Raw genomic sequence first — 15,626 nt, 5'->3', positions numbered from 1 at the left:
TTCCTAATACACTGTATTGCTTAATCATAGTAGCCATTAGTTCTGTTTAAAAAAGTTAACAATCATCAATATCTCAATCTTGCAAATTTCTTCCTTCCTTATTCAGCTATGAACTGGTGTACATTTTCTAAGCAAGCACTGTATCTGTGTTTATTTGAAAATTAAGTGCAGTACTAGGTGAAGGAAGAATTGCAAAATTATTATCAGTTTTTACCAACAATTTGAAACAGAACCCTTTCCTGACCCATACTAACTGGAGCAAAGGTCAATCAAGCCTGAGCAGGAGACTGATTGAGAACTTTCTGATCCCTGTGTGTTGCTATCCTGTAAATAGATTGAGTTTGTGAATTATTTTCATGTGTTAGTTATGTATAATTTATGTTCATTTATATCAATTTCCATTGGTTATGTTTGTAACATACTTTGCAGCTGCTGCAGAAAGCTGATTTTCATGGCATTAAAACTTGTGTATATACACCTATGATAATAAATATGAAATTGAACTTGAAATTAGTAAATCATGAGTACTCTGTGCCATTCACTACCGACAGCTTTTCCTGAGGCTTTCATTAAATTAGCATAAAACATTGAACAGCCGAACACCAGGAAAAGGTCCTTCAGCCCATGATGTGGTGTTAAACTAGTTAAATTAGTAATTAAATACATAACTAAATTGATCCCTTCTGCCTGCATGATGTCCATATCCCTCCATTCGCTGAGCATTCATGTGCCTACCTTAAATGCCTCAGTTTGTGTTTGCATCCACTACCTCTCCCTGCAGCACATTTCAGGTACCCACACTTTCTGTGTGGGGAAAAAAAAACTTGCCCCACATTTCTCTTTTGAACTTCCTTCTCTCACCTTAAATGCTTGCCCTCTAGTTTTAGAAATTTTGACTATGATAAAAAAAATGTCATCTGACTTGTCTTTCCATGCCTCCCATAATCATAGAAACTTCCGTCAAGTCTACCCTGAGGCTCTGCTCCTCCAGAGAAAACAACCCAAGTCAGTCCAACCCCTCCTCATAGCACATGTCCTCTAATACGAGGCAGCATTCGGGTAAACCTTTTCTACTCCCACTACAAAACCTCCATATGTTCCCTATCAGATTGAATGCAATACTCCAGATGTGGCCTAACCAGAGGCCACTGCGAACTAAAATTGCAACGTAACTTCCCAACACTTTAACGCAATACCTCAAGTAAAAAAGGTAACTATGCCATATGCCCTCTTTACCAGCCTATCAACCTGTGTAGCCACTTGCAGGGAACTATGGACTTAGACTGCAATGATCCCTCTGTGCGTGAATACTGTTCTGTCATTAACTGTGCACTGTGTCTTTACTTTTGATCTCCCAAAGTGCAACACCTCAGACTTGGCTAGGTTAAACTCCATTTACCATTTCCATGACCATATCTTCAATTGATCCATATGCCACTGTATCCTTTAGCAACCTTCCACACTATCCACAACAGCACCAATCTTACTAACCTGCCCACCCATGATTTTATCCAAGTCATTCATATAGTAACACACATCAAAGTTACTGGTGAACGCAGCAGGCCAGGCAGCATCTCTAGGAAGAGGTACAGTCGATGTTTCAGGCCGAGACCCTTCGTCAGGACTAACTGAAGGAAGAGTTAGTAAGAGATTTGAAAGTGGGAGGGGGAGGGGGAGATCCAAAATGATAAGAGAAGACAGGAGGGTGAGGGATGGAGCCAAGAGCTGGACAGGCGATTGGCAAAGGGGATATGAGAGGATCCTGGGACAGGAGGCCTGGGGAGAAGGAAAGGGGGGGGGAGGAACCCAGAGAATGGGCAAGGGGTATAGTCAGAGGGACAGAGGGAGAAAAAAGAGTGAGAGAAAGTGTGTGTGTATAAAAATAAATAGCGGATGGGGTACGAGGGGGAGTGTAGTATATCATATAGTATATCTCCCACTACACATCCTTGTGGAACACCACTAGTCATAGCTGTCCAGCCAGAATAATTCCCATTGACCTCTACTCTCTGCTTTCTAAGGCCAGGCCAATTCTGAATCCAAACATCCAAGCTATCATGACTACCATGCATCTTAATCTTGTAGGTGAGCCTACCATGAGGAACCTTATAAAACACCTTACTAAAATCCATGAAGACAACATCCACAGCTGTACTTTCAATTGCCTTCTCCTGCCCCACAAAAATTCAATCAATGACATGCCCCTCACAAGACCATGCTGCCTGTCCCTAATTTCACCATGATTTTCCAAATGCTCACAAATCGTTCCTCCGTGAATCCTCTCCAACAGCTTCCCTATCACCAACATGAGACTCATCAGTAAATAGCTTCCAAGATTATCCCTCTTTCCCAACAGAATAATATTAGCTATTTGCCAGTCCTCTCAGACCTTGCCTGTGGCTAAATTATTTTGATTAAGAAGCATTATCTGCTCTTCTTTCTGATATAATTGTTTTCATTTACAGCCACGGCAGTGCTATTGCCTATTTCTGGCTACAATTTGCATTACCAAAAGAACAGGATCTTTTGGTTAAATATACTCTAAGTATTGAAGTATTGATAAATGTGTTACGACAGCATCTCCAAACTGGTGATGTAGGAAAGATTATGAAAACTGAGCCATCCTCCCTCACTCTACAAGGTAAGCAACCTAGTTATATTTGGCGTGAATCAGGATGAGGACATAAACAATCTATTTTGATCATTACTTTGATACATTGGTGATAAATTGATTGTGTGAATATAGATGATAATTGTTCTATTGTAGATCATATTAAGCATAGTTTTTTAAAATGTTGCTGAATTTCATTAACTCGATTTGTCCCTTCACAGTGCCTCAGGGGTGTTGGGCTGCAAAGAGATAATGAATGTGGTTGAAGGCACCATGTTGAATGAGTGTCAGGTTTTTTTAAGAGAAATAAAACTGGCCAAGTAATCATCACCATCCTCTTTACTGTAAATCAATTCAAGCTCATAAGAGAAATGCAAGTTAACTGAAGTATATAAACAGAGAATTTGTGAATTCTATGAGAAAAAATAAGAAAATTCAATAAGCAAACCAAAACACTTAGAAACCATATTGATGGAGACATGGAACATGAACCAAAAGTTCTATAGTTGAGAGTAAGTCTGACACAATCATGATTTTATATTCAATATTATAAATTTCTTCATATCGCAAAGAGAATTTTGTTATTGGTCTGTTTATTTACCAAATATTCCTGTCCAAGTTGTAGTTTATTGTCATTCAACCATATACATGTATATAGCCAAACAAAACAATGTTCCTCCAGACCCAGGTGCACAACACAGTCCATATAACTCACACACAGAACACATAAAGTAATATTACCACAAATAAATTAACAAGTAATAAGGTACATATGTGACACAAGTGAAGAGTATAATAATGCTACTGGTATTTCATACATGATGAGACCTGGGAGGTGGCAGGGAGTTCAGTAGTCTTACGGCCTTGGGGGGGTGGGGATGAATCAGTTTTCCATCCTAACAGTTCTCCTCCCAGTGCTACAGTACCTCCTGCCTGATGGTAGGGTGCCAAAGAGATTGATGGATGGATGGGAGGGATCACTGATAATGCTAAGGGCCCTGTGTATACAGTGCTCCTGATAAATATCCTTAAGGGGTTGAAGAGAGACCCCAATAATCCTCTCACGATTCCTCACAATCCTTTGTACAGACTTGCAGTTGGATGCCTTGCAATTTCTGTTCCAAGCCTGGTTGCAGCTGGTCAGGACAAGCTCAGTGGTGCTCCTGTAAAAACTGGTTAAAATGGGGCGAGGGAGAGAGCCTCATTTGCCTCAATCTCCTCAGGCAGTGGAGATGTTGCTGTGCTCTCTTGACCAAAGAGGTGGTGTTGAGGGACTAGGTGAGACCATCTGTTACATGCACTCCCAGAAACTTGATGCCCCAACTCTCTCCATGGAGCGGCCGTGTATGTGTACTTATGTGCTATTCTAGTCTCTTTAAAGCATTGTATGACAAATGGATGCTTCAAAGTGTAAGTGACTAAGTTATTGACAGAATATATTTTGGGTTTTTTACAGTTGCCAATGAAGAATACGTTCGAAGCTTGAAAACAGGTATGTAGCTCAATTAAACTTAGTAATGAGTGTTGAAAATGCCAATCTTTAGGGTAATTTGGCTGTAACATATAAGTTTGTTTGGAGTATTATTTGCACTTATCGCATCCTCTCCACCTTAAATATCTTTAAATGATTTGCAAATGGAATTAACATTGCTGAGGTACAATAAGTGTTGCAAAAGGGTTATTAATCTAGTTTAAGCGAATGACTAAAGGCCATGTGGGAAATAACTTTTTTTGTGCTGTGTGTATTATCTGGAATCTTTGGCCTTAAACAAAAAGGCTAGAGGGTCAACTAATCTTACTACTGTCACTGTGTCCTTATGAGTGCAAATTTCATGTGGGTTACAAAGTTCTTCTCATCGACACAAACGGGCATATAAACTCTTGAAACGCTTATCTTTTACATCCCTCCATTGTCATTTTCAATTCATGGTTCTTTTCACTTCTCATTCTCATTCTACAATAAAAGCTGACTTGATATTCAGAATCTAAGAAAGGGCAAGACATTAAAAGTGACGCAAAACAGAATTCACTTTTCTACATTACCTTGTATAACCATGGAACTTTTCTCTTCCTTCTGCACCTATTTAGCTCAGTATCTGTGCTTTCTAAAAAAGGCTGCTCTGATCCCTGCTCTAACCACGTAAAAACTTTTGGCCAACATCTTCTGGGCTTGGGATCTGATGAACACTCCAATAGTGGCAATATTATAAAGCATCTTGGTATAACTTTATTAACTCTTTATCCACTGCCAGAGGTAGTATATTCCAAATCCTAAATACTCAATTCCTATGTTATATATGTCCTTCTGTCACCAGTTTCATTTGCATTCTGAAACTATAACCCACCCCCCCAGAAATAATTTCACTTTAGTTTATTCTGTGTATAATTTTCATTACTTTAAACGTGTCAAATGACGCTATTCAAGCCCCATATGAACTTATTGGCCAAGCTACAGAATTTTCAGAAAGTTAATGAAAACTTTGGCCAGCAGACCTCTTCTGCTCTGAGGAGAACAACAGCTTTTCCTAGTTACACCCACCAATGCATAACAGTAATTGGAAACCTTTAAGAAAATTAAAATAACTCTCTCTGTACCTTCTCTAAAACTTCCATTCTATTCTAGAATGCTCCCAGTAAGCTGAAGGTTTAGGGCAACACGCACAAAATGCTGGAGGGACTCAGCAGGCCATATTTCCAACATCGGCAGATTTTCTCTTGTTTGTGTCATAGGTTTAGCATACTTTACTGGTATTTGTACACCATACTTCATTTTATACAGACAGGACTACTTGAAGTTTTAACTACTTGTTAAATTTGTCCTATCACCTTCAAATATGCCTCAGAATCTCTGATTTTCCACTCAATTTTATAAATCATCTCTACTTTTCTGCATTGAATTTCTCCGGCTTGTGCCCATGCATTCTAGCAGCCTGTCGTTACTTTTTTGATGCCTATTACTACCTTCCAAACTATTACTACACTTCTGTGTTATCTGAACGTTTTAAGATAACATTGCAGCTTTAAATTCACATTATTAGTGTCTGTTCAAAAAAAAGACTGTGGTCCTTATTCTAATCAGGGGAATCCCACTCTATTCTACTTAGACCTAGAGATATTGTATGAACAGTGAATGATGAAAATACATAGCATTCTGGGTAGAATTGATGCAGTGGGAAACCGGTAACACTTAAGGTCAGTGACCTTTCATCAGAGATGAAGAAAAATAAACATGAAAACATGTTTTAAGTTGAAAACAGTGGAACGGATGAAGAGGCAAAAAGGGAATGTGTCTGGAGATTAGGAGGCTGAGAAGAGTTGGTGAAGAGTTGTTAATTCAGCTCATCTGCCTGGTGGAATGTAAAATGTCATGAGGACAGAGGTTAAATGAAAGGGAAAAGCAATGCTAGCAGTGAACGATACAAACTCAAGATCCAAAGCCCTGCAGATGCAGAGAATCTAAAATGACACCAGTGTATGTAGCAGGTCAAGAAGCAGCCACGGAGACAGGAACAAGTTCAGTATTTTTGCATTGTGGGTTTTCATCATAACTGACTAGTTATGCTACAAATGGTCAGCCTCAGGGGCTGTAGTGGGTCATGCTGGAAAGATGGGATGCTGTTTATCAAGTTTATACAGAGAATATTGGGCAGCTGGAATGTGCTGGCAAGGTAGTGGTGGAGGCAAATACGACAGAGGCATTTAAAATGCTCTTAGATAGGCACATGAATATGCAGAGAATGGAGGAAGATCCACTTGTACAGGCAGAAGGGGCTAGTTAAGTTAGGATATTTAATTACTGGTTTAATTAGCTTGTGGGTTGAAGGGTCTGTTCCCGTGTGTCACTGTTCTATGTTCTAAACATAGTGACGTCTGATGGTTCAGTCTTGGCGTAATGCTGAGATGCAGATCCCTGTAGACCAAATCCAGGTCCAGACTGACAACTTGTTTTCAATTTAATTATGAGTGGGATGTTGATCAAATAGTAAAGTGCCATTTGTAGTATGTGGTTGCTTTATTTTATCGTTCCTTTTGCTCTTTTGGCAGAAGGAGTTTATGTGCTGTGTTGGAATCATTGCAGACACACTGAAATGCTTTGAGTTCAGCATTATAACAGTGAGGCTTTTGTTGCTGAATCCACAAACATTACCTGAACTTAACCTCTGGCGTTGTTCCTCCAAATACCTTGTGTGTTGTGATCTGTTAAGGCCTACGTAAAATCAAATTGTTGCCTTTGGTCACGGACTTCCTTGAAACAAAACCAATAATAACTTTGATGAATTAAGATGAAGTGAGATTGTTAGCACAGGCTCTGAGGAATACCAGATGTCTCCTTAAAATAATCTAAAACCTTTGAAATTTGGCATTCTTGGGTGGGAATAAATCGCTCCCTCACCTTGAGCAAATGATGCAAAAATCACTGTTGTGAATTGTGGTTGTCCTGGGCATGCTTGTTAATTATTTTCCAGACTATCACCGGTAACTCAGCAATATAATTATTGTTAATTTTTTATGCCATATGCTTTGCTGAGTGATAAAATATGTATTAAGTTGGTTTGGTAAACAAGAGAGTGATATGGTATTAGTACATAGCAGCATACAATGCTATTTCCTTATTCAATCTCACTACTGTATATAGCATTGTATTTTCTCCTTTTAATTTAATAAGTTTTTTTGAATTAGTGATCTTTTCTGATTTACAGGATTGTCTGCACAGTAAAATATTACGCCATCATTTCGTTGACTTAGTTCTGGTCATTTTTTTTCTCTGAGTTAGTGCAGTATTTGTTGCTATAGTGTATTGCTATCACTGTAAAATTTGAACTCATTTCTTTTTTCTGCTAATATTGGTGTTGTTGTTGACATTTTCTGTTCTTTCAGCCCTCATGTGGTCTGAAGATGAATTCAGGTCTGTCTCATCAGTTGATAATCTCTGTCAGAATGATGTAGGATTTATCAATGACTAGCTTTGGTCAATGTTTTCATAACCGAATTTTGTAATGCACTGCCATCCTTTCCATAGCATGGGTAACAATTCAGCAGGGTTGTTGTATTATTAGTATCTTTTTACTATTATAATAATCACATTACTTCTTGGTCTAGTGGAAAATAACTTGTGTTGGCCAGAGTTTTCATTAACTTTCTGTAAATTCTGTAGCTTGGCCAGTAAGTTCATGTGGGGCTAGAATAGTGTCATTTGCAATTACAAGAAGTCTTAGATCTTCCTGTTTCCCTCTGCACCTTACACTTTTCTCCCACAATCTCATGAGAAATCTGTGTCCTCTGGGATAGTATGGAGGTCAAGTCACAATGGTGAATCCCTGTTACTGTAAACAGAATTCAAGCTGCTGTGGCTAATGTTATAACTTCCAAGGCTTCCTTCCCTCTAATAATTGGGAACTTTTACTGGCTGGCCATTCTTACTTGTATGTGAACAAATCAGCTCTCACACCATGGCTTCAACAACAACGCAATATCTATCATTTCTTTTCTGTGTGTATTTCTATACTTTTGGCATATAATTCATGTCAGCAGAATTTCCCCAATACTATTGAAGATTTCACTACAGACGACCTTGCTCTCGATTTTTGCTTACCCACGTGACCTGGAGGTGTGTGGTTGTGTCTGTGTGGTGTTGAGAGGGCAGGTGGGGGAGGAGGCACAACAAGAAGAGCAGAGGAAACTTGGAAGTGAGCAAATGAGGAGATTGGAAATAACTGATAAACCGTGGTTGCTTTCTAGTTACCTTAGGTTAGTTGTAACTTATGGTTTGTACAGTCTATTCAGAAAATACAGACATATTTGACTGTAATTCTAAATGAATTCCCAGCCGTAATTCAAATGTGCTAACTTTGATATAAGTAGTTTAGACATGGGAAAACGGCGACTGCATATTTTTAAATTTATTTGGAAGCCACAGAGTCATATTAATAATATGTTTAGAAATACCGACATTTATTTCTAACCAGTAAAACAGACATTGTAATTGTGTTTTACTATTTTTGATTATATAAAACAAGATAAAATGGAAAAAAATAAAATTAAACATAAAAGTAGTGTGAGAAGGGCACAGTTTACAGCAGAATAGCAATTTCACGATAATAAACAAACACAAGCTGATAGCAACTAAGCAAGGCAAGTCACGGAATATATGAAAGATCAAAGGTATTGTAATAAAAGCTTCAACAAAGGGTAATTTTCCCATAAAAATCCTCCTTGAGCTGATAGTGTCAAGGGAGGCTTGGGCAGGTTTTTTTTTATTCACTCACAGGATGTGAGTGTTGCTAGCAGGATCAACGTATATTGCCCATTCCTAAATGAGTATTTTGCTGGCAGTCATTCAAAGTCAGTCACATTGCTGTGTGCATGGACTCTGACCAGGTAGGAGCGACAGATGACTTTCACTAGAAGGACTGGTGAACGTCTGAACCCTTAACAACAATCCTGAGTTACAAATTTAATGCAATTATCAGATTATTTTGTGTCAAGTTAAATTACTGGTCCCAATGAAGCGTACTGTTAAACTAATTAAACGCTAGTTTACTATTGAACAACTGGCTACATTTTATTGTGAGGGCAGCCAACATGCTGGATGTGCTCAGAACTGTGCACTGTCTTAAGTATTAGATACAGAGAGTGCACTGTTATCCCAGTTAATGTTGCCTTCTCGCCATTCATTATAACACTCTTGGTACTTCAGCCCACGTGCCCACCGCCTCCACATTCTTGCCTCAAATTTCACTCTCCAAGGTCCTCATTTCCAAAGTTGAATTTTGAGATGAGTTACCAAACACACATCTTTAACGTCGCAAAACTGACCAATTCCAACTCTGTTACTGGCCCGCCGCTTCACCAGATCTGTGATCTAAGTTTCAAATTTGAATTTGATTATTCTAAAAATGTTCTGCCCATTATCAGCATTTTGCAGAGCGTGACACGTTCAAAGCTCTGTTTCTTGTTGCCTCAAATCACAAACAAGGGAGAACCTGCATATGCTGGAAATCAAAGCAACACACACAAGATGCTGGAGGAACTCAGCAGGTCAGGTAACATCGATGGAAAAAAGTACAGTCGACGTTTCAGGAGTCCTGTCGAAGGGTTTCGGCCCAAAACGTCGACTGTACTTTTTTGCATAGATGCTGCTCGGCCCGCTGAGTTCCTCCAGCATTTTGTGTGTGTCTCTTTGTTGCCTGTTTTCCTGTCCCCAGACCAAGTCATCGCCTGTTGTTCCTTGTCGTTGCTGACCTATATTGGCTCCTGATCATCTGGGATTGATTTGCAACTGGTGTTTGCTTTATTATTGTCACTTGTATTGTGGGACAGTGAAAAAATTTATTAACATGCCATCCAGAGAGATAATTTTATGTACAGTGTGTAGATTAAGGAAGTACAAAAGGAAACAAAACAGAAAGCAGAATATTGTGTTACACTCATGGAGAAAGTGCGGTGCAATTAACAAATAAGGTGCAAGGACCAAGATGAGATAGATTGAAAATCAAGAGTTCTTCTTTACTGTACCAGAGGTCCATTCAAGAGTCTTATAACAGGAGATAGAAGCTGTCCTTTAGTCTGGTGGTACGTGATCTCGAGCTTCTATTATCTTCTGCCTGATGGAAGTGAGGGAGAAGAGAGAATGACCAGGGTGGGAGAGGCCCTTGATTATTCCCAAGGCTGCTTTCCCAAGGCTTTGGAAGTATAGACAGAGTCCATAGTGAGGAGGCCAGTTTTCACGATAGACCAGGCTCTGTTCACAATTCTGCAATTTCATGCAAACTTGGACAGAGCAGTTACCATACTGCTCTGGTGCATCTGTAAAAATTCGAAATCAGAACTGGGATCAGGTTTATTATCATATGATGTGAAATTTCTTGTTTAACATCAGCCGTACAGTGCAAAGACATTGATATAAATTGATATAAATTTATTTATTGAGATACAGCATGGAATAGGCCCTTCCAGCCTTTTGAGCTGCACTGCCCAGCAACCTCAGACTTAACCCTAGCCTCATCATGGGACAATTTACAAGGAACAATTAACCTACCAGCTAATATGTCTTTGGACTGTGGGAGGAAATGGGAGCATCTGGAGGAAACCCAGGTGGTCACGGAGAGGACGTACAACTCGTTACTCACAGCGGCCGGAATTGAACCTCAGTCGCCAGTACTGTAAAGCGCTGTACTAACCACTACGCTACCATGCATTGAGGATAATCGTGGCAGAGATGCTACTGCCAAGCCTGACTGACTGGAGCCCGTTAGACAAGAAGTCAAGGATTCAGTTGCACAGCGGCGTGCCAAGTCCTAGTTCTACAATATATGTAAAAAAACGGGATGAGGTCCTACAAGGTGAATTTAGGGAGTAAGGAGATAAACTAAAAAGTAGGACCACAAAGGTAATAACCTCTGGATTACTGCCAGTGCCACGTGCTAGTCAGAGTAGAAATAGGAGGATATTTCAGATGAATACGTGGCTTGAAAAATGGTGCAAGGGGGAGGAATTCAAATTTCTGGAGGAGGTGGGACCGGTACAAACAGGACGGTCTGCACCTGGGCTGGACTGGAACCAATGTCCTACGGGGAGCGTTTGCTACTATTGTTCAGGAGGATTGAAACTAATGTGGCAGGGGGATGGGAACAAGTGCAGAGAGACAGAGGAGTGTAAAATGAGGGTAGAAGCAAAAAGTAGTAAAGTGAAAAGTAAAAGTGGCAGGCCGGCAAATCCAGGGCAAAAATCAAAAAGGGACACTTTTCAACATAATTGTATAAGGGCTAGGAGTGTTGTAAAAGCAAGCTTGAAGGCTTTGTGTGTCAATGCAAGGAGCATTCGTAACATGGTGGATGAATTGAATGTGCAGATAGTTATTAATGAATATGATATAGTTGGGATCACAGAGACATGGCTCCAGGGTGACCAAGGATGGGAGCTCAACATTCAGGGATATTCAATATTCAGGAGGGATAGACATGAAAGAAAATGAGGTGGTGTGGCATTGCTGGTTAGGAGGAGATTAACGCAATAGAAAGGAAGGACATTAGCCAGGAGGATGTGGAATCGATATGGGTAGAGCTGCATAACACTAAGGGTCAGAAAACGTTGGTGGGAGTTGTGTACAGGCCACCTAACAGTAGTAGTGAGGTTGGGAATGGCATTAAACAGGAAATTAGAAATGCGTGCAATAAAGGAATAGCAGTTATAATGGGTGACTTCAATCTACATATAGATTGGGTGAACCAAATTGGTAAGGGTGCTGAGGAAGAGGATTTCTTGGAACGTATGCGGGATAGTTTTCTGAACCAACATGTCGAGGAACCTACTAGAGAGCAGGCCATTCTGGACTGGGTATTGAGCAATGAGGAAGAGTTAGTTAGCAATTTTGTCGTGCAAGGCCCTTTGGGTAAGAGGGACTATAATATGGTGGAATTCTTCATTAAGATGGAGAGTGACATAGTTAATTCAGCAACAAAGCTTCTGAACTTAAAGAAGGGTAACTTTGAAGGTATGAGATGTGAATTAACTAAGATAGACTGGCAAATGATACTTAAAGGGTTGACGGTGGATATGCAATGGCAAGCATTTAAAGATCGCATGGGTGAACTGCAACAATTGTTCGTCCCAGCTTGGCAAAAGAATAAACCAGGGAAGGTATTGCACCTGTGGCTGAGAAGGGAAATTAAGGATACTATCAATTCCAAAGAAGAAACATACAAATTAGCCAGAAAAAGCAGCACACCTGACGATTGGGAGAAATTCAGAGTCCAGCAGAGGAGGACAAAGGGCTTAATTAGGAAAGGGAAAAAAGATAATGAGAGAAAGCTGGCAGGGAACATAAAAACTGACTGCAAAAGCTTTTATAGATATGTGAAAAGAAAAAGATTGGTTAAGACAAATGTAGGTCCCTTACAGTCAGAAACAGGTGAATTGATCACGGGGAACAAGGACATGGCAGACCAATTGAATAACTATTTTGGTTCTGTCTTCACTAAGGAGGACATAGATAATCTTCCGGAAATAGTAGGGGACCGAAGGTCTAGTGAGATGGAGGAACTGAGGGAAATACATGTTAGTAGGGAAGTGGTGTTATGTAAATTGAAGGGATTGAAGGCAGATTATTCCCCCGGGCCAGATGGTCTGCATCCCAGAGTGCTTAAGGAAGTAGCACAAGAAATAGTGGATGCATTAGTGATAATTTTTCATAACTCCTTAGATTCTGGATTAGTTCCTGAGGATTGGAGGGTGGCTAATGTAACCCCGCTTTTTAAAAAAGGAGGGAGAGAGAAACCGGGGAATGATAGACTGGTTAGCCTGACATCGGTGGTGGGGAAAATGCTAGAGTCAGTTATCAAAGATGTGATAACAGCACATTTGGAAAGCGGTGAAATCATCAGACAAAGTCAGCATGGATTTGTGAAAGGAAAATCATGCCTGACGAATCTCATAGAATTTTTTGAGGATGTAACTAGTAGAGTGGATAGGGGAGAACCAGTGGATGTGGTATATTTGGATTTTCAAAAGGCTTTTGACAAGGTCCCACACAAGAGATTAGTGTGCAAACTTAAAGCACACGGTATTGGGGGTATGGTATTGCTGTGGATGGAGAATTGGTTGGCAGACAGGAAGCAAAGAGTGGGAATAAACGGGACCTTTTCAGAATGGCAGGCAGTGACGAGTGGGGTACCGCAAGGCTCAGTGCTGGGACCCCAGTTGTTTTCAGTATATATTAATGACTTAGACGAGGGAATTAAGGGCAGCATCTCCAAGTTTGCGGACGACACAAAGCTGGGCGGCAGTGTTAACTGTGAGGAGGATGCTAAGAGGATGCAGGGTGACTTGATTAGGTTAGGTGAGTGGGCAAATCCATGGCAGATGCAATTTAATGTGGATAAATGTGAGGTTATCCACTTTGGTGGCAAGAACAGGAAAACAGATTATTATCTGAATGGTGGCCGATTAGGAAAAGGGGAGGTCCACCGAGACCTGGGTGTCATTGTACACCAGTCATTGAAAGTGGGCATGCAGGTACAGCAGGGGGTGAAAATGGCAAATGGTATGCTGGCATTCATAGCAAGAGGATTCGAGTACAGGAGCAGGGAGGTACTACTGCAGCTGTACAAGGCCTTGTTGAGACTACACCTAGTGGATTGTGTGCAGTTTTGGTCCCCTAATCTGAGGAAAGACATTCTTGCCATAGAGGGAGTACGAAGAAGGTTCACCAGATTGATTCCTGGGATGGCAGGACTTTCATATGATGAAAGACTGGATCGGCTAGGCTTATACTCTCTGGAATTTAGAAGATTGAGGGGCGATCTTATTGAAATGTATAAAATTCTAAAGGGATTGGACAGGCTAGATGTAGGAAGATTGTTCCTGATATTGGGGAAGTCCAGAATGAGGGGTCATAGTTTGAGGATAAAGGGGAAGTCTTTTAGGACTGAGATGAGGAAAAACTTCTTCACACAGAGAGTGGTTAACCTGTGGAATTCTCTGCCACAGGAAACAGCTGAGGCCAGTTCATTGGCTATATTTAAGAGGGAGTTAGATATGGCCCTTGTGGCTAAAGGGATCAAGGGGTATAGAGAGAAGGCAGGTACGGGGTTGTGACTTGGATGATCAGCCATGATCGTACTGAATGGTGGTGCAGGCTCGAAGGGCTGAATGGCCTACTCCTGCACCTATTTTCTATGTTTCTATGTTTCTAGGAGTTCGTTATTTTGTGTTTGAATCAGTTTGTAGCCTTGTCTTTTTACAGCCTTCTCAGCTGCACAAATGAACAATTGAACCAGAATTCTCTGTTTAACTGACTTGTTCATTCTTTGCATCACATTTGCAATTATGCCTAAAATTTGGAAAAACATCCCCAATTCCCTCCACCTCTCCTCTTCTAAACTCTCCTTAAAGCTCAGCTTCATTTACTGTCCATTGTGTGGTGAAGTGTTTCAACACATCTTTCGAAACAAAAGACATAATATAGAAACAGAAAATGCTGAAAATATTCAGCAGATTCTCCAATCCAGAGAAGTGTGAAATGACTCACTTTGGAAGGTCAAGATGAACGCAAAGTACAAGGATAAAGGCAGGATTCTTACAGTGTGGTGGAACAGAATCATCTTCAGGTTCACATCCATAGATCCCTCAAAGTTGCCTCGTGGTTAAAAATATGTATGATGTGTTGACCTTCGTACACACTTCATTAGTTGGGGAACTGAGTTCAAGAACTGCGAGCAATGTTGCAGCTCTATAAAACTCTGGTTAGACCACACTTGTAGTATTGTGTTCATTTCTGGTCATCTCATTAGAAGAAGGGTGTGGAAGCTTTAGAGAGGGTGCAAAGGAGATTTCCCAGGATGCTGTCTGAATTGGAAAACGTGGTGTATGAGGAAAGGTTGAGTGAGGTAGAGCTTTTCTCTTTGGAGTGAAATAGAATGAGAGGTGACCTGACAGACATGTATGTGGGAGAAGCATAGAGAGAGTGGACAGCCAGCACCTTTTCCCCAAGGTGGCAATGACTGGAATGAGACCTAAGGTGATTGGAGAAAAATATAGGGGGGATGTCAGAAGTAGGTTTTTTACACACAGAGTGGTAAGTGCATGGAACGCACTGCCAGGGCTGGTGGTAGAGGTAGGTACATTAGGGATGTTTAAGTTGCTCTACCACGCTGCTGCATATTCTATGTTCTAAGTTATACAGTATCTATAGCAAGAGAAACAGAGTTAACACTTCAGGTCAAATAGGCTGAGAAAATGTGAAAGCAAACTAGTTTTAACTTGTAGAGAGTTTGGGGAGGACAGAACAATGAGAATATCTCTGGGCTGAGGCCGGGATTGCCATGATGAATCTGTGTTTTTGAAGCCTTCTGGTTGATGAAATGATTGAAGGTGTTTCAGGAAGATAGATCAAGAGGATATGACGAAAGTTGCAAAATGCATTGCCAAGGTATTAGAGAGAAATGAACTAAACATAGAATATTGGAGCAGCTCAGCATATCAAATAATCTTTATAGAGAAAAGATGTTTCAATATT

The 15,626-nt window shown here is 40.4% G+C and overlaps 1 protein-coding gene across 1 annotated transcript in view; it reads left to right on the top strand.

Annotated features, from left to right (window-relative positions):
* The window catches only part of LOC134347943 (suppressor of tumorigenicity 14 protein homolog), a 114,577-nt gene that overhangs the window by 42,810 nt on the left and 56,141 nt on the right, over positions 1–15,626 (top strand). The window contains exons 5-6 of the mRNA XM_063050609.1: positions 2,466–2,641; positions 4,068–4,103. Of these exons, the coding sequence (XP_062906679.1) occupies positions 2,466–2,641; positions 4,068–4,103 (212 nt within the window). The remainder of the gene's footprint in view (positions 1–2,465; positions 2,642–4,067; positions 4,104–15,626) is intronic.

The sequence above is a fragment of the Mobula hypostoma genome, chromosome 6 (genome assembly GCF_963921235.1).
Source record: "Mobula hypostoma chromosome 6, sMobHyp1.1, whole genome shotgun sequence".
NCBI lineage: Eukaryota > Metazoa > Chordata > Chondrichthyes > Myliobatiformes > Myliobatidae > Mobula > Mobula hypostoma.
The sequence above is the reverse complement of the archived record's forward strand: the minus strand, read 5'-3'. Positions and strand labels throughout refer to the sequence as shown.